The sequence below is a fragment of the Triticum dicoccoides genome, chromosome 3B (genome assembly GCF_002162155.2).
Source record: "Triticum dicoccoides isolate Atlit2015 ecotype Zavitan chromosome 3B, WEW_v2.0, whole genome shotgun sequence".
NCBI lineage: Eukaryota > Viridiplantae > Streptophyta > Magnoliopsida > Poales > Poaceae > Triticum > Triticum dicoccoides.
In genome coordinates this window covers 562,745,570-562,769,088 of record NC_041385.1, presented here as the reverse complement: position 1 = coordinate 562,769,088, position 23,519 = coordinate 562,745,570, and the positions used below count along the sequence as shown (strand labels likewise).

At 44.2% G+C, this 23,519-nt stretch overlaps 2 protein-coding genes across 3 annotated transcripts in view; one reads left to right on the top strand and one right to left on the bottom strand.

The window, feature by feature from the left end:
- Positions 1–15,230: 15,230 nt before the first annotated feature.
- LOC119277092 (putative pre-16S rRNA nuclease) lies at positions 15,231–20,166 on the bottom strand. Its single transcript, XM_037558313.1, has 9 exons — positions 19,940–20,166; positions 19,226–19,313; positions 18,944–19,102; positions 17,996–18,053; positions 16,361–16,432; positions 16,187–16,282; positions 15,881–15,973; positions 15,665–15,738; positions 15,231–15,551 (listed from the first exon to the last, which is right to left on the bottom strand). The coding sequence occupies exons 3-8, from the start codon at positions 19,090–19,092 to the stop codon at positions 15,682–15,684; spliced, it is 525 nt and encodes a 174-aa protein (XP_037414210.1). The 5' UTR covers positions 19,093–19,102; positions 19,226–19,313; positions 19,940–20,166; the 3' UTR covers positions 15,231–15,551; positions 15,665–15,681.
- A 142-nt stretch (positions 20,167–20,308) lies between these two features.
- LOC119277091 (isopentenyl phosphate kinase-like) overlaps positions 20,309–23,519 on the top strand; it is a 4,013-nt gene continuing 802 nt past the window's right edge. For both annotated transcript variants that reach the window (XR_005136938.1, XM_037558312.1), the window contains exons 1-10: positions 20,309–20,466; positions 20,562–20,798; positions 21,238–21,335; positions 21,481–21,523; positions 21,924–21,985; positions 22,099–22,155; positions 22,582–22,617; positions 22,729–22,806; positions 23,028–23,094; positions 23,226–23,288. Coding sequence is in view for 1 of the 2 variants with exons in the window: in XM_037558312.1 (XP_037414209.1) it covers positions 20,397–20,466; positions 20,562–20,798; positions 21,238–21,335; positions 21,481–21,523; positions 21,924–21,985; positions 22,099–22,155; positions 22,582–22,617; positions 22,729–22,806; positions 23,028–23,094; positions 23,226–23,288 (811 nt within the window). In the remaining variant the exon portion in view is untranslated. The remainder of the gene's footprint in view (positions 20,467–20,561; positions 20,799–21,237; positions 21,336–21,480; positions 21,524–21,923; positions 21,986–22,098; positions 22,156–22,581; positions 22,618–22,728; positions 22,807–23,027; positions 23,095–23,225; positions 23,289–23,519) is intronic.

Below are 23,519 nucleotides of genomic sequence, written 5' to 3'. Positions count from 1 at the left end.
GTACACCTCCGGTCATATTTTTGTAGTGCTTAGGCGAAGCCCTGCGAAGATCACTTCACCATCACCGTCACCACACTGTCATGCTGACGGAACTCATCTACTACCTCGATGTCTTGCTGGATCAAGAAGGCGAGGGACGTCACCGAGCTGAACATGTGCAAAACCCGGAGGTGTCGTGCGTTCGGTACTTGATCGGTTGAAGCGTGAAGAAGTTCGACTATGTCAACCGCGTTGTGAAACGCTTCCGCTTACAGTCTATGAGGGTACGTAGACACACTCTCCCCCTCGTTGCTATGCATTTCCATAGATAGATCATTGCGTGTGCGTAGAAATTTTTTGGTTTTCCATGCAACGATTCCCAACATGGCTGACACCGGGGTAGTACATGATTTATATTTTGTGTTATGAAGATGGAGCATGACTAGGCTATATGATTTTGTAGGGATAGTGTTCTTTAGCATTTATATTTTGAAAGGCATGATCTTTTGTTGGTATGCCAGAGTATTGATGTATTTATGTCAAATTATAGACTATTGCTTTGAATCATTCGGATCTAAATATTCATACCATAAAAGAAAGATTACATGATGAACATATGTTCGGTAACATTCCACATCAAAATTTCTATTTTTATCATTTACCTACTCGAGGATGAGCAAGAATTGATCTTGGGGATGCTTAATACGTCTCCAACATATCTATAATTTTTTATTGTTGCATGCTATTATAGTATAAATATTGGAGGTTTTATAATCAATTATATGTCATTTTATATCATTTTTTGGGGACTAACCAATTAACCCGGTGCCAAGTGCCAGTTGTTGTTTTCTGCTTGTTTTTGGTTTTCCAGGAAATCAGTACGAAATGGAGTACAAACGGTACGAAAATTTGTGAAGATTTTTTTCTGGACAAAAGAGACCCTAGAAGCTTCGGGAGGAGACCAGACGAGAAGCAAGGAGATGGCCAGTCAACAGGGCACGCCCTGTTACCTTGTGGGCCCCATATGTCTCCGTCTGACCTAATTCCACCTCTATAAATTCTCTAAAATTGGGAAAACAACAGAGAGTCACCCCAAACACTTTTTCCACCACCGCAAGTTTCTGTCCTTCCGCGATCCCATCTGGAGCCCTTTTCCGTCACACTGCCGAAGGGGGAATCGATCACGGAGGGCTTCTAGATCATCCTTATTGCCCTCCGATGATGCGTGAGTTGTTCACCACAGACCTACGAGTCCATAGCTAGTAGTTAAATGGCTTCTTTTCTCTCTTTGATCTTCAATACAATGTTGTCCTCGATGTTCTTGGAGTTCTATCCGATGTTATCTTCTTTTGCGGTGTGTTTGTTGGGATCTGATGAATTGTGGGTTTATGATCAGATTGTTCATGAATATTAATTAAGTCTTTTCTGAATTCTTTTATGCATGATTATTATAGCTTTGTATTTCTCTCTGATCTATCCATTTAATTTGGTCAACTAGATTTATTTATCTTGCAATGGGAGAGGTACTTTCTAATGGGTTCAATCTTGTGATGCTCTATCCCAGTGATAGAAAGGGACAAGACACATATTTATATTGTTCCCATTATGGACAAAACGACGGGGTTTATTCATATTTCTTGGGTTTACTTTGTCTACATCATGTCATCTTGCTTAAGGCGTTACTCCGTTTTATACTTTATACCCTAGATGCATGCTATATAGCGGTCGATGGGTGGAGTAATAGTAGTAGATGCAGGCAGGAATCGGTCTACTTGTCTCGGACGTGATGCCTATACACATGATCATTGCCTTGAATATCGTCATACCTATGTGCTTTTCTATCAATTGACCAATAGTAATTTGTTCACCCATTGTATGTCATGTGCTCGAAAGAGAAGCCTCTAGTGAAAACTATGGTCCCCGGGTCTACTTTTATCATATATAAGAACACAAAAATACCTTGTTGCACTTTTATTTATTTTATTTTATTTTTCAATTTATCTTATTACCTACCACTATGAGATTTAATCCTTGAAAGTAACCGCCGAGGGGATAGACAACCCCCTTGTTCGCGTTGGGTGCAAGTATTTGCTTTTGTGTGTGCAGGTGCTGCTAATGAAGTTCTGTGTGGTTCTCCTACTAGGTTGATAACCTTGGTTCTTAACTGAGTGAAATACTTATCTCTAGTGTACTGCTTCATCCTCTCCTCTTCAGGGAAATCCCAACGCAGCTCACAAGTAGCAGCCATCATCATCACCAACCCTTCTTCATCAACAACTTCATGATGCTCATCACCAAGAGTGAGTAATTCCTTCGTAGGCTTGTTGGACGATGATGGAGTTGGATGAGATTTGTCACATAACCGAGTCCATTTGTTAGAGCTTCATCCCTAGTATCCACTATGTTCTCAGATTGATGTTGGTATGACTTTGCTATGCTTAATGCTTGTCACTAGGGCCCGAGTGCCATGATTTCATATTTGAACCTATTATGTTTTTCATGAATATAAGTGTGTTTTGGATCCTATCTTGCAAGTTGTATGCGCCTATTACGTGTTATGATCCGCAATCCCCAAAGTGACAATAGTTGGGTTTCACTCTGGTGATGACTGTAGTATGAGGAGCTCATGTATTCACTAAGTGCTAATGCTTTGTTCTGGATTAAAAGGACGCCTTAATATCCCTTAGTTTCCTTATGGATCCCGCTCCCATAGGAGGGTATGACAAAAGATGTCATGCAAATATTTATTATAAGCACGTATGACTATATACGGATTACATGCCTACACTGAATTGATGAATTGGAGTTATTGTGTATCGCTCCAGGTTGTGGCTTTTACATGATGAATATCATCCAACACAAATATCCACTGTTGATCCAATGCCTACGCCTTTCACATATTGATCTTTGCTAAGTTACTTTCATTGCAAAACTGCTATTGTTACTGTTACTACAGCTATCAAACTATCATACTACCGTGTTACTAAAAAATTTGCTGCAAATATTTAGTTCTCCAGGTGTGGTTTAATTGACAACTCAACTGCTAATACTCATAAATATTCTTTGTCTCCTCTTGTATCGAACCAATAAATTTGGGTGAAATACTATCCACGAAGACTGTCGCGACCCCCTAAACTTGTGAGTTATCACTAGGTAGTATCCCTTAGTGTATTGGTGGACATTGACCTCAAATTTGACCTTTGGGCAGTTGCCTTTTTCAAGCCATCCGAACACCAGAGACCGCTGAAGCACACTGATGCCATTGTAAGAACCTACCATGCCAACAAAGAGTGTCAAATCCAATTATCTTGTGATGCCATAACTTCAAGTATGCAAACTTTAACATGCCCCTTATATTTTCCCTGCCAAGAAAATGGAGAGTTCTTCCACTTCTGGTGCATACACTCTATGCTATCGAGCATTCCTGGAAAGTAGGCATGTCCAAGTCCGCCAGTCAGTGCCACTTCCAGTTATCTCCACGTACAGTAGCAGGCGTGTCCAAGTACGCGCCCGCCGGTGATGACCATGGAGGTGAGGGCGGCACCAGTGTTGGTGAAGGACCGTGCCTTCTTGTGCTCCGACGCTGGCGAGGGCAACCATAGATGCTGGCAAGGGGTGGGCCTCGGTGCATGCAACATGGCCGTGGGGAAGTGGTTGGATGCGGTGACGACCTGAGTACTATCGAACTGACCAGAAAATGGGTGGCAACGATGCGGGCGGGGGTGTCAAGCGTGGAGGAGGGGAAGGATGAATGACCGATGTGCCACCTATGTGCGGACCAGGAAGAGGAGAAGGACGGGCACCGCGCACATCAGCACCGCATCTGCGATGCTGCAAACCTGACCCAACTTTGGACCGAACATGGGTCACGACAGACAGAAAAAAGGACACCCGTCCATTTCCGTCGGTGTATTGGGCCACATTTTCTATCTGTGCAGATCAAAACGGTCGCGGCTGGACCAAATGGGTTGCCGCATTGGAGTTGGCCTAATTTCATGTCGGGAGAGTAAGCTTTTGTTTACCGGCTTCTTGCCCTAGAGTGACCAAACTTGTTCTAAACCCTCTCTTAATTAATAAATGTGGCAAGTCTTACCGTTTAAAAAATGGAGAAAACTTGTTAAAAATTGGGGATCAAGTGTTGTTAAATCTTCTACAAACATGATTTTTGGTTCTTAAATTTGGTTTTAGTTTTGCTAAAAAATAGTGATTTATCAAAAGACGAACCTAGTCTTTTTTTGGCAATGACGAGTCTAGTCTTTTTTCTTCATGGTAATACGTGTCTCATTAATAAAATAAAGATTCAGATACAAGCCATATAAACACCGACATTACATGACTGAAAAAGATAGGATAGTCCTATTAAAAAACCAAAGTCTGTCTCGCTCTACGAGGAAAAAATAAGACAAATCACCTTTTCACCCAAGCTCAATGTGACTCCGTCGCAATTCTGCAGCTTGACGAACCTCCAAAGTAGTTTGCCTAAAGCAAAATCATAGCCCTTGAAAGAATCAGACCGACGCAACGTGTCCGCGGACATGCAATCTAACTCCGGAATTGGCACCCCCGCACGACTACAACGTCAGAGGAGGAAACCAAAACTGTCAGCTGCCAACCACCAACCCAGCACAGCATGCACCTTCTTGCAGCTGTCACTTGCGTAGACAACCGTATGCGCTTACTCCCGGACAGCAAAATCTCCCAGCTCCACCGTGGTGTCGGAGACAACGCCGCAGCAACGGGGACAAAGCAGAAGGAGAAACACATGTTGGGGAACGTAGTAATTTCAAAAAATTTCCTACGTACACGCAAGATCATGGTGATGGCATAGCAACGAGAGGGGAGAGTGTTGTCCACGTACCCTCATAGACCGTAAGCGGAAGCGTTAGCACAACGCGGTTGATGTAGTCGTACGTCTTCACAATCCGACCGATCCGAGTACTGAACGTACGGCACCTCCGAGTTCAGCACACGTTCAGCTCGATGACGATCCCCGGGCTCCGATCCAGCAAAGCTTCGGGTTCCGTCAGCACGATGGCGTGGTGACGGTGATGATGCTCTACCGGCGCAGGGCTTCGCCTAAACTCCACGACGATATGACTGAGGTGGAATATGGTGAAGGGGGGCACCGCACACGGCTAAGAAACGATCCGTAGATCAACTTGTGTTGTTCTGCCTAGAGGTGCCCCCCTGCCCCCGTATATAAAGGAGCAAGGGGGGAGGGGGCGGCCGGCCTAGGAGGGGCGCGCCAAGGGGAGTCCTACTCCCATCGGGAGTAGGACTCCCTCCTTCCTTGTTGGAGTAGGAGAAGGGGGGGAAGAGGGGGAGAGGAGGAAGGAAAGGGGGGCCGCACCCCTTGTCCAATTCGGACCAGAGGGGGGCTGCATGCCTCCTTCCTTTTGGCCTCTCTCCTCTATTCCCGTATGGCCCAATAAGGCCAATATACTCCCCGGCGAATTCCCGTAACTCTCCGGTACTCCGAAAAATACCCGAATCACTCGGAACCTTTCCGAACTCCGAATATAGTCGTCCAATATATCGATCTTTACGTATCGACCATTTCGAGACTCCTCGTCATGTCATCGATCTCATCCGGGACTCCGAACTCCTTCGGTACATCAAAACTCATAAACTCATAATATAATTGTCATCGAAACCTTAAGCGTGCGGACCCTACGGGTTCGAGAACTATGTAGACATGACCTAGAACTATTCTCGGTCAATAACCAATAGCGGAACCTGGATGCCCATATTGGTTCCTACATATTCTACGAAGATCTTTATCGGTCAAACCGCATAACAACATACGTTGTTCCCTTTGTCATTGGTATGTTACTTGCCCGAGATTTGATCGTCGGTATCCAATACCTAGTTCAATCTCGTTACCGGCAAGTCTCTTTACTCGTTACGTAATGCATCATTCGTAACTAACTCATTAGCTACATTGCTTGCAAGGCTTATAGTGATGTGCATTACCGAGAGGGCCCAGAGATACCTCTCCGACAATCGGAGTGACAAAACCTAATCTCGAAATACGCCAACCCAACATGTACCTTTGGAGACACCTGTAGTACTCCTTTATAATCACTCAGTTACGTTGTGACGTTTGGTAGCACCCAAAGTGTTCCTCCGGTAAACGGGAGTTGCATAATCTCATAGTTATAGGAACATGTATAAGTTATGAAGAAAGCAATAGCAACATACTAAACGATCAAGTGCTAAGCTAACAGAATGGGTCAAGTCAATCACATCATTCTCCTAATGATGTGACCTCATTAATCAAATGACAACACATGTCTATGGTTAGGAAACAAAACCATCTTTGATTAATGAGCTAGTCAAGTAGAGGCATACTAGTGACTATATGTTTGTCTATGTATTCACACATGTATCATTTTTCCGGTTAATACAATTCTAGCATGAATAATAAACATTTATCATGAAATAAGGAAATAAATAATAACTTTATTATTGCCTCTAGGGCATATTTCCTTCAACACACATGTAGGGGTCGTCGTCGCCGCCTCGCCGAGACCATCCGCGAACCCTAACGCCGCTGATCTGAAGGATCGGCAAACACACGGTGCCATCAACTCCGAGACGCCGCCATAAAGGATACCAGCAGTGTGGGAGTGAAACTGAAGCAGATTTATTCATCCAGGCGCCGCTTCCATCACTCCAACGACACACCACGACCTACAAAACCAAATCCCAACTACAAAGCGGAGGAACATGGCCCCCTCCCTCCTGATGCTGGAGCAGCAGTCGGAGGGAGAAGGGACCAGCCCTGGCCGATGGAGATCGGAGGTCGAGGACGCCTCCCTAGCGACTAAGTTTTTTTACCGGAGCTAGGAGCTACCGGTAAGCAATCCACCGTCTGTCACTTTCGTCAAGATTCGTGCAGCTTTTCTATTATATTTCCGGATATATAATACACATAGTAATACATGTACTAGTGTCAGATGAAGTCAGCTTTTTACAGAAGAAAGAGAGTTGGATAGAGAGAACTGTGCATGCATGCGTTCATTCTCTCAGGCCATACATATGACATGCATTTTATTTTCATCCCCATATTTTTAATGATTCATATCTTTTGAACCAAATGTTCAATATTGAAATTTTTGTATATTTGAAATCGTGGTGACAAGACCTTCAAAACAAGATCAATTTTGCATATATTTGAAATATATTTTGTTTTATATATTTCAATTATTGTTGAAATCATTTTCATAAAACAATAGATTTTAAAGCTATATTTCGATCGTTTCAAGAAACTTATTTCAGAAACAATATTACACTCACTCAATTGAAAAACTAGATTTCACTTGTCTCAACAATAAACTTTACTTGTTTCAAAAAAAAATTCCAAATTGTTTCACTCATTTCAAATAATATAATTTCACTAGTTCCAAAATAAGTATTTAAAAAATTTGAAAAAAAATCACATTTCACTGATTTGGAAAACTGATTTCACTCATTACAAAATTTAGCTTAAAAACTAATTTCACTTTGTTTACCCAAAAATATTGAAATGCATTTCACTCAGCAGAGATATCTGTTTCAAACATTGAAAAAGTTGTTAGATTTCACTTGTTTCAACAATAAACTTTACTTGTTTAAAACAAACTAATATTTTCAAATTGTTTCACTCATCTCAAAGAATATAATTTCACTAGTTCCAAAATAATTATTACAAAAATTTGAAAAATCACAATTCACTTATTTGGAAAACTGATTTCACTCATTACAAAATATATCTCAAAAATTAATTTCACTTCGTATTTACCAAAAAAAAGTATTGAAAAGCATTTCACTCGGCAAAGATATCTATTTCAAACATTGAAATAGTCGTTTGACACCAAAAAGATATATTTCACTTTTTTCAAATAACTTATTTCACTCATTTCAGAAAAAAAAACATTACAATCGCTCAATTGAAATACAATATTTCACTTCTTTCAAAAAACTGATTACACTCATTACAAAAGATAGATTTCACTAGTTTCAGAAAAACACATTACAGTCACCCCATTGAAGACACGGTTTCAGAAGCTGAAATATGAAACTCACAAAGAAAACTATATTCAAAAAAGTGGTTTCAATCATTTCAATAACTGATTTCATTTTTTCAAAAATTGTAATTTGAAATGAGTGAAATTAGTATTTTGATATGATTGAAATAGTAAAAATTAAACTAGTTTAAATATATTCAAGATTGGTCTTATTCTAAAGATCTTATGTTCAGGAATTTGAATATATGAAGTTTTTGAATAATAGAACATTACTGTAAAAAATATTGGCCATCTAAAAATGTAAACAAAAATAAAATGCATGAATTTGTTTAAGAGAGAGAGGAGAGATGCCGCATGCATGCGTACAGCCCACTGCAAATAGTACTGCCTTTTCTGCCATGGGGCCTATTGATGTGACATTGATTTGACCATATACAAATGATTAGCTGCCACAATACATGGGTATACATATGAATGGATCCCACTTAGACTCAGATCACAAAGCAGCTAAACGGTGGATGCTATGCCGGTACATCCCGGCTCCGGTAAAAAGGAGTTTGCGGCCTCCCTAGTCTGCCTTCACGTGGCAGCGGCTAGGTTAAGACGAGCCTAGTCCAACACGACCAATTGATTTGGCAGCGGCTAGGTTAAGACGAGCCTAGTCTAATACTCTCTCCGTTCAGAATTACTTGTTGTAGAAATAGATGTATCTAGATGTATTTTAGTTCTAGATACATCTATTTTCAAGACAAGTAATTCCGGACGGAGGGAGTATGACCAATTGATTTGGCAGCTCGTCGTAGTGGATGTGCGTACCGGGCGTACCCAACCCAACCCTCGGCGGTCCGGGCCGGGCGGGCGCCGCGTCTCGCACCACTTGGATGGATCGTGCGAGCCGCCGCCGTCTGGGCGCGCGGCGCTGGGCCGTAAAACGTACCCGTTGTCGACCGCGTCACACGCCGCCCGCATGCACGGATGAGTCCCACAACCGCATGGCATCGCGCGCGTGATCAGTGTGTACGTGCAAGGGGGGGCGCATGCGTGCTCTAACAAACTGGCCATGGGCATCTAACTAATGGTTCATGCATATGCATGGATGGATACCTGTTTTCGCAAGGAACATGGGGGTATGGATATGGCCAGGATAGCGTGCCTTTTGCAGGTAAGCTCTCACCTCTCCGCTCTAAGTTTTGAGGCCTAGCTAGCGCATGGAACTGAGCAGAGTTGAGTTTATTTTTCCGTGATTGCTAATGTCGTGTCAGCCTTAGAATCAAGTATTGGAGAGCCGTTGATGAGGATGGAAGGCAGATATATATATATATGCTTGGGAGAGCCGTTAATTTGCTTACACCACAGACCAAATTGGTCCTGATTTATTAAGAAACTCCACTAGTAAAGCATATATCTTTCTTTAGCATACATGTACATTCCAAGCAAATTTCGAGTGGAATCAGTTCAAACACACGTTATGTATTGGTTGATGAATTAACACTTATTGGAATGACAGGCTCGTCCATATATTGTTTACGTTTCATTTCTATACTTGTTCAAGTCATGTAGCTGGTCGCCGTTGCTTTCATACGTACGACTTGTTCCAATTCAGAAACCAAATCAGGAAAAGATGAGTAATTGGATCTCTCTTCTTTAATAAAATAAATAAATTAATAACCCCCCGTGGTAGTAGCTAGTACTAGTACAAGACTTGTCCTCTAGAACACATTTGTCCCAGAAAATCAAACAACTGCTTAATTACGACGACCCCAGAATAAACGCACACCTGACTGGCCAGTGATGATAACTTGCTTAATTTCTCCCATATATCGTTTTAAAAGCCTCAAATGTAGTTTATCCAGGACAGACGAAGGAGACGGCATCTAGCTAGTACTACTATATCTAGCAGAGAGCGGGAGACAAGATGATGATCAAGTCCAACCTGAACCAACCAACTACAATTCCCGCTGCACCTGATGTCTGTTGGATCGTCGTCCTCGTCCATACCAAGTCAAAACCTACACCATTTTCCACGCACGTAGCCGCTGGAACCACACGCCGGCACCTGGACATGCGCTGCAAACATGCCGGCGGTACGTGGTGCTTGGATCCATCCGTTCCTGCCTGCACCACGGTTCACGGACAAGCGGATGATAAAAACCCTAAAAATGATTAACTAAGTGAGCATCATCCATGACACCTACTGTACGTGATGGATGGATGCCGGGAGGAAGAATTGGACACAACGCTGGCTGCTGGATGCCATTAGTTTACTCCGGCGAGATCCGAGACAGGGATATGCTCTGCCTGCCTAGTTTAACACAATGCGTACGTAAGAATGCGATGGCCAGCCCAGACAGACGACGATCGAGCGTCAGTGGCCGGGCGGTCCGCTGCAACTTGCGGCTAGAGAATGCAATATATATGTAGCAAGTCTCGTTATGTAGCTAGCTAGCAGGGGGAATCCTCAACCTCCTCCTATAGACAAATTAACTATGGGATACATAATTGTTTTCATGAGCTAATTAGGCTAGCTCTCAAGTCAATTAGCCATCCTTGTTAATCACCTTGCCGGGATGAAGCAGCGATTGAGTGATTAGAGGGATTCCGTTCCCTACGTAATAAGCAAGCCTAAGGCTAACGATGTTTTATCTCAAGTCAAGTCTGCGTGATGTACTCTCAAATTAATCAAATTCAAACGGCAGTTTTATGTGTCCTCTCCTCCGTACTTATACATGATTTTCATACATACATATAGTAGTAGACTAGCGTCGAGGTGACGTGAGAGGAATAACGATGGGCGTTGGAGTCGGACTAGCGAGCTGATGAATGGAACGAAAGCCACTCCCTGAATTTGTTATGGGCTAATTGGCGCCGTGTGTTCCATACGGAAAGCAACCGCGGACCCGACCGGGCCAAACAGACGTCTTGATGATCCGAGACTAGCTAGCAAGACAAGAGAGAAAATGAAGGGGTCGACGTCAATGGGTGCCGGCCGTCACGATCGGGTGCTGTCGATCGGTCGGCACCCGAGGAACAGACGGGGATGGCATAAAATGTTACTACTAGTAATTCAAACCCCCGTGATCTCCATCGTTCATTCCCGGCCTTCTCCGGTGGCTGGCACCGGCACCGGCACCGGCAGGCCGGCCACCACCACCACGTACCAATCAGCTGATGCCCGCTTGCGTGCATGCACCGAGCAGCAGCATATACACTCCTACTTTACTCGTGCGGGCCGGGCGTCAATCAACATGGATGCATGGCTACTTGCGTAGGGTGATTGGCTCGTTGGTCTGGCCCTTTGGCATGCATGCCGTTTACGACGAATCACCAGGACAGATCTATCGACTAGATAGTGTTCACTGCTGTACTACTCTCCGTGCAAGATATAGACAGGGGAATTATTCGGTTCGTACCTTGACTTGGTGCCAGGATTGTCTTTGCTTTCCTCGGCATATCCCGACCACGCACGGCCCTTGAATTAGCAGCAGGACGGTATGTAGTTTCTTGCTTGCTACTATATCCTATAGCAGATTAGATAAATCGGCTGCCGCTGATCGATCGAGTCTTTGATCAAGTCTTGAGTGACATCAGTGAGTTGATTGTTGATTCCACGGTGCAGTGCAAGTGCAACCGGCGGTGGTTGGGCTTGGCCTTGGGCAAGACGGGACAGGTGCTGCGGCGTCCATGTGTGGCTGCTTTTGGACTGGATGACTTTTGCAGTGCCCAATATGCCCAATATGCAATATGCAATGTATGTAGTTCCAGCCCTTTACTGGCTACTGCAACAGAAACACCAGCTAATTCTCTTACTATAAGAGGCGAGGCGAGGCGAGGCTCGGATAGATTCTTAAGAGGATTGTGTGTAGATATTATGTACCTGCAGTCCGTAAACCAGCAGGCAAGGCGGACACTTTGAGCTTGCTGTTGGTGTGGATGTTGAACAGCAAAGTGGCACTGTGTTGTGTCTAGGCTCGGTTAACCTGACAAAAAGGGAGTGATTTGATCCGACTTTAGCTACTTTTATTTGCTTTTGGAGTTAGCTAGTGCTAGTCCAACCTACTCTATATATACGAGTATAGTCATTTCTAGTCTCCTCTTAACTAGTCAGGACTACACAACAGAACAGTGGCAATGGCCTAGCTAATAAGCTCCTACTACGTATATACATTCATGTTCAAAAAGAAAAAGCTCCTACGTACGTACATATGATATGAGTACGCATTATTACTAACAAAGAGAGAGGCCGGAAGTCTGTCCGGGGACACACACGACATGATTCTTGTCGCCCAAAGAAAATCCACTCGCGATCCCTCTCCATCGGATCTTCACGGTTCTCCAAGCCTAGCCACTCTATCTGTTTCTTACAAAACGCACGCACATCCAACCTCGACCAAGGTAGTCGTCGTTCCGCACGTCGTGGCTACTCCTACTGCCACTGCCAGAGCTACACTACACTGCGTAGGCAATTTAGGTTGGGGCCGCGTCCAAAACGCCGACGGGAACAGGCCGACCGTATGAATCACCGCTGTCCGGCGTAACGTGGATGGAGTCCAACTCCATCGGCGCCCAGTCCCCGACGCGCCGCTACGACGGCCAATGCCGTCTGTCCTTTCACGAGGCTACTATCCCCGCCACCCTCACGTACTCGTCCCTACCTACACGGCTACACCACCACCACCATCGCTACTACACGGCGCGCACTGACCGGCGATCGATCATCTATCGACGACCGCATGCGCGCTGGGCGGGTGCGGGTCGCCGTCGATCGTCATCTGGCCGGCGCCTTGTTGGAACGCGGCGGCGGGCGGCGTTTTCTTGCTTTGCTTGCGTCGCATTGCATTGTTCGGCGTGAAAACAGTGCCCCGACACTGACAAGTCACACTTTAGCGGTGCACGGCGGATCCTGATCTAATCTTGACCGCGCCGCGCCGCTCTGACTTTGAGGCCGAGCTACACGCTACGCTACTCGGCACCTGCAGACATCAGGCCATGGTCACAGAGTTGACGAGCTGCGATCGAGCTGAGCTGAGCGGACCCGGTGGACGTGCGCGGGGGCAGCACGGCTCCGTAGCCGTCCGACCAAGGGACACGCCTACGGCTACGGGCCGGGCGACAAATTAGTTGACACAAGCTAGCAAACATGCAGAGAGGGGATCGACGAACCAAAGCCATGGCGCGTACGTGGCTTGATTAACCCAGTCACCGGGCAAGACCCGTTGCTGTCCCCGGCCCGATCGAGCCGTCCTACGTGTTGATCCGACATGTCGTGAGCGTGTGATGCTACTGCTCACACAAGATATGGTACCCTACCATCTCGCTGTCACGCGACTACACGAGGGCGGGAACATGCTCCGGTGGAGAAACCGAAGTTTGCACGTTGGATCGAGACATGTGATAGCTAGACAAGTGTCCATCCAACTTGACTGATCATTACTGTGAGATTTGACAAGGATCGACTGCATGATGTTCGTAAGGGCACAATCGAAGCCGCGCCAAACAGGACGCCGCTCTGCATGCAGGTGCTTTATGCTCTTTGGAGAGGCTGCTTACAAATAATAGGCTTGTGGTAATCCCATTAAACTCGTTAAAGAATTTGATCACTCGCTTCTTAAGAAGTCGCCTTGTACTTTCGTTTTCTGTGCTAGCATTATATTTATACGGCACCTAGCTTCGTTTCCAGATTCAAGACTATCGTTCATTTTGGTTGCACCAGATGCTATTTTTTTTATGTTGTTTTCCCGTTATCTGATGATCGTGGAGCCCGGCCATGAAGAGTCATGGTCTACGTATGAACGTGTACAGCCGTACAGTCACTACGTATGAAGTCATGTGCTACGTATGCACAAGATTGGTACGTATGGTTTAGATATCATATTGTGGTTCCTAGCAGCAGCTGTTAATATATCCTTTCTGAACAGATTGGCCATGTTGGTCGACTGGTCAAAGTCAACAATCACACGAGCAAAATCAACACGAGCGAACCCTGAAATGTTGACGGAGAATTATCAATTATCTGGTCGAGAAATCGCCAGAATAATCAAGCGACCAGAAAGAAATAAAGAAATGGAATCAAACTCGTGCATTCGGTCCGAAACCGCCGGCAACCAGTGGGCAGCGGCTGCTCGATCGTCTAAACCTCACGCCGGCCGGCCGGGCTGATGGAATCAAACTGTCGTAGGCCGGCCGTCTTCTTTACCTTGAAGCCACCTCCAACTCCAACGTGCATGGTGGTATATCTTCCGGCAGTGCTCCGATTAGACAGTACAACTCCTTGAGAATGAGTCGGAGAACTTGTAACATATCTTCTTCTATAAAATATGGTACGCCAATGGCGTACTCTTGAAGAAAAAAAAATGAGTCGGAGAAACGAAATAACAGTACGGTCGACGGCTGAGCTCATGCATGTGTTCCTGACCTGTCTTTCCTTGCCCGACAAATCTCTTTTGCACCAAGCCACTACCACTAGCTGCAAAGCGTCAACGATGCTGACATTGCATGGAGCAGCAGCTGGCAGGAGCGCCCGAGGCAAGGCGTTCCAGAAGTGCAAGGAAAAATAAGCTTGTCGTGGCAGCAGTAGTGTAGATTTCTAGGGAAGCATACACACGGGAGAGTCTGTGGCTCGACAGGTGGCCCATTTTTCTCCTTTGTTTTTCCCTACGTGGAGCAGTGACTTGGACGGACGAAGTTACCTGTCGTCGCAAAATTCTTCGTAAGCCTAACTTTCCTGGCAGGATCCGACTTGTGATCTCTTGTGTGCAAGCAACGACGATGTCATCCGGCAGAGCTCAAGGAGATTTTACTGGAAAATTCCTTACGACGTTGCCTTGTCTATCCGTTGATGAGCAGGCAATCCAAAAAAGAACGACACGAATATATGCCTGCCCGCAGGCACGTCCCAGGAACGCGCCCCGTGAGCACAAGCGGCGTACCGAGACGAATTGGACTGTTGGCATTACGCTGGGATATGGAAACTGGTTTGCCATTTCCGAGAAATGGGGCTCACTCCACTCCAGGTGCACCTGGCACCATCACCTGACCGTTCTTGGGTCGACAAGCAAACTGAAGGCCGCAGGAAGGGGGTTAATTGCCCGGGCTGCTAACAAAGCATCTGTGCGCTTAACAGGCAAGCATTTCGGTGGCTATGCAATGGCATGGGCCAACTCCATCATCATATGGTCATTACCGAGCATGGGGCATCATCATCAGCTTACGCCGAGAATCTCATAAGCAGACTGAGGTTGCAAGGAAAGAAGGGGAGAAAGGATCTTCCCAATAGATTAACATCAGTTACGACTAATTTGCCTCCATAAGACAAGTACGAAAGCTGCTTTTGCCCAGGTGATGCACTGTCAGCGAAATATGCCTGTTCTGCACCACATCAGAGGCCTAACGACACACCAGCTCGGAGCTAAGCTCACGCCTCGACCAACTAAACGAAAGTGTCGGTTAAAAAAAACTAAATGAAATATGCTTCATGGTACGGGAAAAGGAAATGCTTTCAGAACCATGCTTCGACCAAAGACTGCAAGGCTGAAGAACTTTTAAGAGGTATAAATGTTCATTGACCTATGCAAATTGTAAACAACAAAGATGTCAGTTGTCACGCACACACACACACACACACACACACACAAGAAAGAAACAAACAAAGAGGCCACACTATACAAAGAAGCACTTACCAGAAGCTGAGCTCAAGTTACTCTTCACACTTATCTGCATGTCTCAATGCCCTGTTCATGTTATCTAAATAACCCTGTCCACAAAGGAAAATTCTCAATGCGACTAATAGCAGTTCTCGACTGAATGGCCCAAAGATCTACTATAATGATTATGCCAACTGAAAACATGAACCCAGTGATTGGAGTATGATGTCATCCTGGATTTGGTGGGCGTACCTGGAGAATGCAAACTGCAGCAAATTTATCTGTCATTGTTTTCGTCTCAACTGGATCATTTAGTTTCAGAGGATTTAAAAGGGCTTCTACGCACTGGAGAAACAGCATCATTTGAACCAAAAAGCAAGATCGATCAGAAAACTTCACAATCAAATACTTGTAAAAGAGACATGACAGTCATTTCCCCACAAAACAGCCTAATAGCAGTCTTAATAACTACAATGTATCCGATGGCCAAAACAGTACTGCAGTCCACACCTTATCATATTTGAATAAGAAGGCACACAGAGGAAAAGGGGCTATCACCTTTGAGGTAAAATTTTCATCCCAATATGTGTAGCTCAAATCATCAAGTTTCCCAGTTTTACAAAGTTCTCCTACAAGAAGGCTTACTTGTGATGCCTGTTTTACAGAAAAAGAAACATTAGAAAACATAAAGTGAAACAGGAGATGAACTATACTACCAAAAGGGCACTGTACATCTGGAGAAGATTGACCCTGTAGGTTGAATGGATAACCCACAACAAGCCCGGCAAGGGAGTAGTTTTTAACCTATTCAGAAAACAAAAAATGGCATTATCTTCAATGTGCATAATTGAAAATTAAAGAGAGGTCAGAAACCCAGAAAAAATATAACATATGGAACAACTGAACAAAGTAATGAATGAGAAATCACTAAGTCTGTAAACTTGTCAAACACTACTACCAGTGTTTGATGTGCTGTGCTGCACTGTGATTCGAAATCTATAAGAATGCTTACTAACTCTAGTAAGATAGTTTTGTTATGGTTCTAAAAAAAAGGATAACAGCGAAGCTACACTTGAAAGGCCACCAGATGCCCAACGGACCCTAAATGGGTTATCTATGCATAATGTGGTGCAGTGTTGCTTCTTACTCCCTCCGTTCCTAAATATTTGTCTTTCTAGAGATTTCAAATGGACTACCACATACAGATGTATATAGACATATTTTAGAGTGTAGATTCACTCATTTTGCTCCGTATGTGGTCACTTGTTGAAATCTCTAGAAAGACAAATATTTAGGAACGGAGGGAGTAATAAATTACATGCAGTTCTCGTGCATATTATTGGCAAAACTGTTCGGTGCAGTATTGAAAAGGCTAACATATTTGGGTATATTTCCTTCATGTTATCTGTGCATGCTTCGCCAGGTGATGGCTTTCGCTTGAACTTCTGGAATATATGTCACATATATCTTCTCTTTCTGCTAGAAGATTCTACATATTCCTCTTATTCCAGATGCGCCATAAGATTGACAATACTAGCCGATTTTAGTGTTTGCTGGCTCCCAGCGCACATCTGTAAATGAGCTTCGACCAAGCCTGCATCAGCACCATTCTATGCACAAATCTAAGTTAAGAGTTGTGATATCCATCCACGAGGCCATGACACTCCAAGTTAGCACCAACATTGCGATATAACATGCCTGGAACTTTTTAGTTGAATTTTGCAAAGTGGGACAAATAGTTATTTGCCCATCCACAGATTAAAGCCTATCAGAGGTGAGAATCTTTTCTGTACAGCTAGATACACACAAAAAATACCCTTCCTACATATGATGCTGTTTTGATTTGTTTGTGGTCAATTATCAGTGTCACCCTTAAATATCTTAGAAAGGTAAATGAAATGGGTAACTTGAGTAAAGAAGCCAATACAGATAGACCTGAAACCCTGACTTAATGCCAATAAGAGCACATTTCCTTTTTCGATTTTCCACATTAAGTTGAAGCAAAATTTGCATTTTCAGAAGCAAAATCAGTTTCAATAAAAAGGGCAACCTGGTGCATGTAGCTCCCGCTTGCGCAGGGTCCAGGGAAGGGTCCGACCACTTTGGGTCTATAGTACGCAGCCTTTCCCTACATTTCTGTAAGAGGCTGTTTCCAGGACTTGAACCCATGACCTCATGGTCACAAGGCAGCAGCTTTACCACTGCGCCAAGGCTCCCCTTCAAAATCAGTTTCAATCAAAGATAATTTTTGAAAAATGGTGGTGGGAGCAGACAAGCATTAATTACAGAAGAAAATGATAGTCTTTTTATTGAGTACTTGATCTTGTGTTTATCAGTAAGTTTTAAACGTGAACAAGTATAACATACCAGTGTTTTGAAATCGTCTGCCATCAAATTAATGTTTGTCTTTGTCCTACCCAAGACACTGCAGAATATCAATGCACTTGTCAATCCCAATATGTAATTTTACCTTATTAAGGAAATGCAAGCGTGTCATCTATCTCATCACCAAATTATAGAAAAGAGAAGCTACTGCTTACTTGCTTACGAAGCCTTTAATCCCAAAAAAGTTGGGGTAGGCTAGATATGAAACCCTTTCACGAGGACTTCCCAGGAGGTCACCCATCCTAAGCTAATGGGCTATCATAATTTTTTTTCTCTCAAGATAAAAGTACTCACGACAATAGACCAAGCACATAATTGCAGAATTAAGATGACATCCCATGTCCAAGAAACTGGGAAAATAATGGCAATGACAATCATTACTATACTGAGTCAAGCCACTCTTGGTCTGGGTGAAACATATCAAACACAGGAAAGTCATGATTACTATCCAAACAAACCTTACAGGGCACATAAATATGAAAGCAAAGAAGTTGTGTGATCGAAACAGGTCCATAAAATAGAAATGTGTGTCACAGGATTTTGTAAACCACACCACTAGTTTTTTCCTAACAAAATTGAAGGTCTACAGTCATTTCATATAAAATGAAGTTATGCCAACATCAACATGCAGACACCACTCTAGTCCTAACACAATCATGCATAGAGCAAGTCCGCATACAAATTCAATGAATTACTAGTAGTGCTTTGTTTGCGGTTGGACAGTCCAATTCCAACAGGGTGATGGTTTGTAATATTACTTACAGAAAAAATTCAAACGTTGAGTGAATGGACTGTAAATACTCCACTCCATTAAGCCATTAAGAGGAATGGAATATATAACCATTCTTGTGCATCACTTACAAGCATACATGACCACTTACATTTGCATCAAGAAACACGTCCTCAACACCAATTGCTAGAAGCCCATACCTTAGAGGCAAGGCAATCCTGTTTTTCTGATCAGAAACTGCCAGCCCGACGTACTTACTACCGACATCGAGCCCGAGAAGCCGAGGCTGTTTCTTGGACCCACCCTCAAGCAATTTCCGGAACAACTCCTCCGCTTTCAACAGCCTCATTGTACACCTCCTGTGCTTTCAAGTGCGAACAGAGAAAGATGTAAGACAAATGTGGTATTGCAAGAAAGCATATAACACAAACCTTCAATCATACACATCTGAATGCGTAGTTCATTTGCTAAATATCACTGACCTATACTGAAGGGACGAGGCGAGTGTGTGGTGAGCCGGGAGGGAGCGGCGCCCTGGGATGCCGGAGAGAGCGGGTAGCAGACTGCGACCTGAGAGGAGGCGTTGGCGAACAGACAGCGGCCTTAGAGGAGGTGTCGGAGATCTGGCGACCTAGGGCTAGGAGCCAGTCGACGGCGTCTAATTGGAGAGACCTTGGAGCGAGAGATCTAGGATTTTAAAACAGGGTGGTCCATCTTCTTCTTTCGACAACAAATATGACATGCCAACATTCTAATTAATTTGCCAATAGCACATAGAAATATATCAATATGGTCTTACAGACATATTAAAATTCTCAATTTTGCATAAGAGAATACTAGTACATAATACATATCTTGAGAAGTTCAAAAAAGACTGTGTGGCATTGTTAATTTGTTAAGAGTGGCGTCGCTCGAGTAACTTGTTAAGAGTGGCAAACAATCAGACAAATCATTATTTTGTCATTGATCAGGTGTTGAAGTACTGGATAGCAAAATAATGTGTATGTGTTCACAGGACTGTGTGTGTTTTTTAATTTGAAATAAAAGGACTGTGTGTTCATGTACTGGATAGCAAGTCCGGCTGTTTAGCTAACGCAATAGACTTAGACTCTTCCACCTGGTTGATGCAATAGATAGCAAAGAGCAAAGCCTGAATCAGGAATTGGGAAGGGGCAGTGCCACAGTTGACAACTTACCTCAAGTCCCGAAATCGGGCTCAAGGCTTGCTGCCCGGCGGAGAGCGGGCTGGGCGGACGGTGGTTGCTTGCAGGGGCGCCAAGCGCCGGGGGCGGCTCCTGGACGTCTAGCGATGACGAGGCACACAGCGACGTCTGACGGCGTCCGGCGAGGCAGGCAGCGAGCCAGCGAGATCGGGAGCCGAGCCGCCGAGGTCGGGGACGAGCAGGGGCTCGGTGCGTCTGTCCCAGTGTTTGTTGGGCTGAGACGGGTCGGGACGATTTTTTTGGGCCTTTCTTTCTCAGGCCCATCTGTAATGGTATGGGACTATGGGCCGGTCTAAAATCTGTAGCTTCCACACTGTAGATCCGACCATGGTCACGCTGAACTGAAGTGGTGCTCAGATTCCCGAGCCCTCCGCTCTTTCGGCCAGCGGTCATCGGAGGAGACTGCGAGAGGACGAGGAGAGGAGCTCCCATGGCGGAGGCGGCACCGAAGCAGCGGAGCCCCGCCGCGCCCCGCCCCGTCCGGTGCATCGTTAAGCTAGGTGCTCTCTCCGGCTGTGTGTTTCCCTTGTGTGCCTCTGTACCGGCGTACGCCTCTCCAGCCGGTGCTGATTCGACGAACTCTGTGCTGGCGCAGGCGGAGCGGCCATCACGAACAAGGGGGAGCTGGAGAGCATCGATGAGGAGAGCCTGCGGTCGGCGTGCGCGCAGCTGCGGCAGGCCATGTCCGACGGCACCGCCCCGGAGAAGGTTAGGGGGATGGACTGGAGCAGGAGGCCCGGCGATCCGGCCGACCCGGTCGTGGACGCCGAGGGGTTCGCGGGTATGGCGGGGCTGGGTCTCGACAGTAACTTCGTCGTCGTCCACGGCGCAGGTATATATAGCTCGGAATCTGTGTTGCCTCTGGGCACTGGTTCTCTGTCTTACGCTTGCTGATGAGCTGAACTAGGTGATTTCTATTTGGGAGTAGAATCCACATGAACTGATGAACATAATTTGGGATGCTACGTGCTGTCAAAATTGACGCTAACTACCAAGTGGCCTTCAAATGCCTCTCAGTGAGCGAGCCATGCTTAGATTATTAGTGCAAATAACCTGCTTGGAAGATATTTAGCATACGATGGGTCTGATTGATAGTCTCCAGGGTCTGCCTGTAGGATAGTGCTGAACAACCAGGGAAGTGGGTCAGTTCCAATGTTATATGGTACCCGTAATCCCTGTAACTATAATTGGGCTGCTAGAGTTTGAGTTTGTAAAATTAGTGTCATGATATCAATATTGTAATAGTTCTCTATCTGAATTTACTACTTCAGGTTCTTTTGGCCACTTCCAAGCAAGTAGATCTGGAGTACATAAAGGAGGGTTGCATTCAACACTCGTGAAGGCTGGCTTTGTGGCTACAAGAATTTCAGTACGGTGCACTTCTAAAATTTCACTATCATGTGGATATCATAACTTCCAGTTCCTTATTTTTCTCAGGATCTTGTCGATGTATGCCATGCTTCTGTGATGCAATGCTTAAACAGTGTTCTAATGATATACATGTTGCAACATAGGTGACTTCTCTCAACCAGGAAATTGTTAGAGCCTTGGCAAGAGGTACACGACATAGAAATGAAGACTAGTGCATTTTATGCTAATAATTCAGCTACATGCTTATCATGGTAACCTATCATTATGGTAAAGTAATCAACTAGTGTGTTGTCACTAGTGTCGTCTTGAATAGGTATTGAAAATTCATGATTATGTTTATTCTTGTTTTTCCACAGGATCTGCATGTGTTCCTTTGTCTGAATGAATTATGTCGTGATCTGAAGTTTTTACTTAACATTGCAAGGATGCATGTTCATATATCAATAACAATTCATATATCTACTATGTGTTTTCAATGACCTGACCAGCTTATATATCGATTTTGTAATATATGTTTTATAAAAACTATTAATTTGTTAAGTGTGAATCAGTGGTAAATAAATGACTTGTGGAAGTGCTTCTGCAGAAGGAATACCGTCTGTTGGGATGTCACCATTTGCTTGTGGATGGTCTACTCAGCGAAGAAATGTGAGCAAACTAGAGGATTGTTGCATCTTTGGATGGACACCTGACAATACACAGTTCTTGTGGTTCTATGTCTAATCCTGTAAACAAAGATGTTGACATATGTGCATTTGCAGCTTGCATCAGCCAATGCTTCTCAAATCATTGAGTCACTCCATGCTGGCTTTGTCCCTGTAAGCTGTTGCACCTTAGGTTCTTGAGTAATTATTTCTGTAGAAATTTGCTTTGATCTAAGTTTTCAGCTCAAGTACGATAATTATGTGAATCATATGCGGCAAAAATGTTGTTTCTGGATATTAGGCATATTCTTTAGACTTGTGTTTAATGAGCATTGTTTACATGGAGCTTTCACTAATACTTTTGGTAAGCTGCAATGATTCACAATACATATATGTTCCCAACATAGCTCTGGGTGTATTGTTAAGTAATAGATCAGTTCTGACATTTGAAATAGCTCGGACAGTTTTCCAGTAATGTTATAAGAATAAGGGAAGCATCGCCTAACTCCCCCACCTGTTCTATTTTCATCTACATATGAAGAAGAATACAAACTTGCAGCTACGGTTTTCTATGTAGAATAATGGTCCATTTCCTCGCAGGTTTTGCACGGAGATGCTGTTCTTGATGAATCGCTGGTGAGTTTTAAATTGGATTGTGCCCACGTTCTTGTTTAGATTCACATACAGGTTGGCGTACACACTTTTTGTTCACTTGTACTGAGACTGATGTTAGGATTAAATGACCAGGACTGCACCATATTGAGTGGGGATGTCATTATACGCCACCTTGCACAGCTTCTGACTCCAAAATATGTCGTGTTTCTGGTACTGTTACCTTGTCTCCTTACCATGACTTGATCATTTATTGTAACAGTATGGCAACTTGCTGACTTGGCTGTGCTGTCTTTCTTATAATTCAATTTTGTTGTTATAAGATGGGCTTCATCTTATTCCATTTGTATGCATCATGCTTCATATGTTTCATTGTTTTGTCAAGTTTTTCGTTACTTAGACTTTTACATAGCTCTCTGAAAATTGATATTTAGACAGATGTTCATGGAGTATATGACCGTCCTCCAACTGACCCAAATGCAGTACTTCTCAAAGAGATAGGTTAGTATCCACCTGTTGTAGATCAACTTTGTCTGCATGTGTAATCTTCTTGGTCGATATACATCAATTATTGTAGGGAAATGCAGGGAAAAACATGCAATTCCAGTTTACTGACATGTGCTGCTTAACAGAGGTAGATGACAATGGAGGCTGGTCGATTGTAAAACCTGCATTAGAAGGCAACAGAAAAGGAGGTATCGTCATGTCTCCCTTCCATGTGTACCATGATGGTTGAGTGATTGATGTCTGCATAGTTGTGTAGTATATACTGATGAAGGCATGCCGCTACAGCCTGCAGAGGGTGAACATAGCAATTTCAAGTTGATAATTGTATCAAATTATAAAAATGCTTCACCCAAGTAGTCAGTGATGATTTCCCAAGTGACAACCTTACTATCACCAAATGCATTCTTTGTTCTTATGTA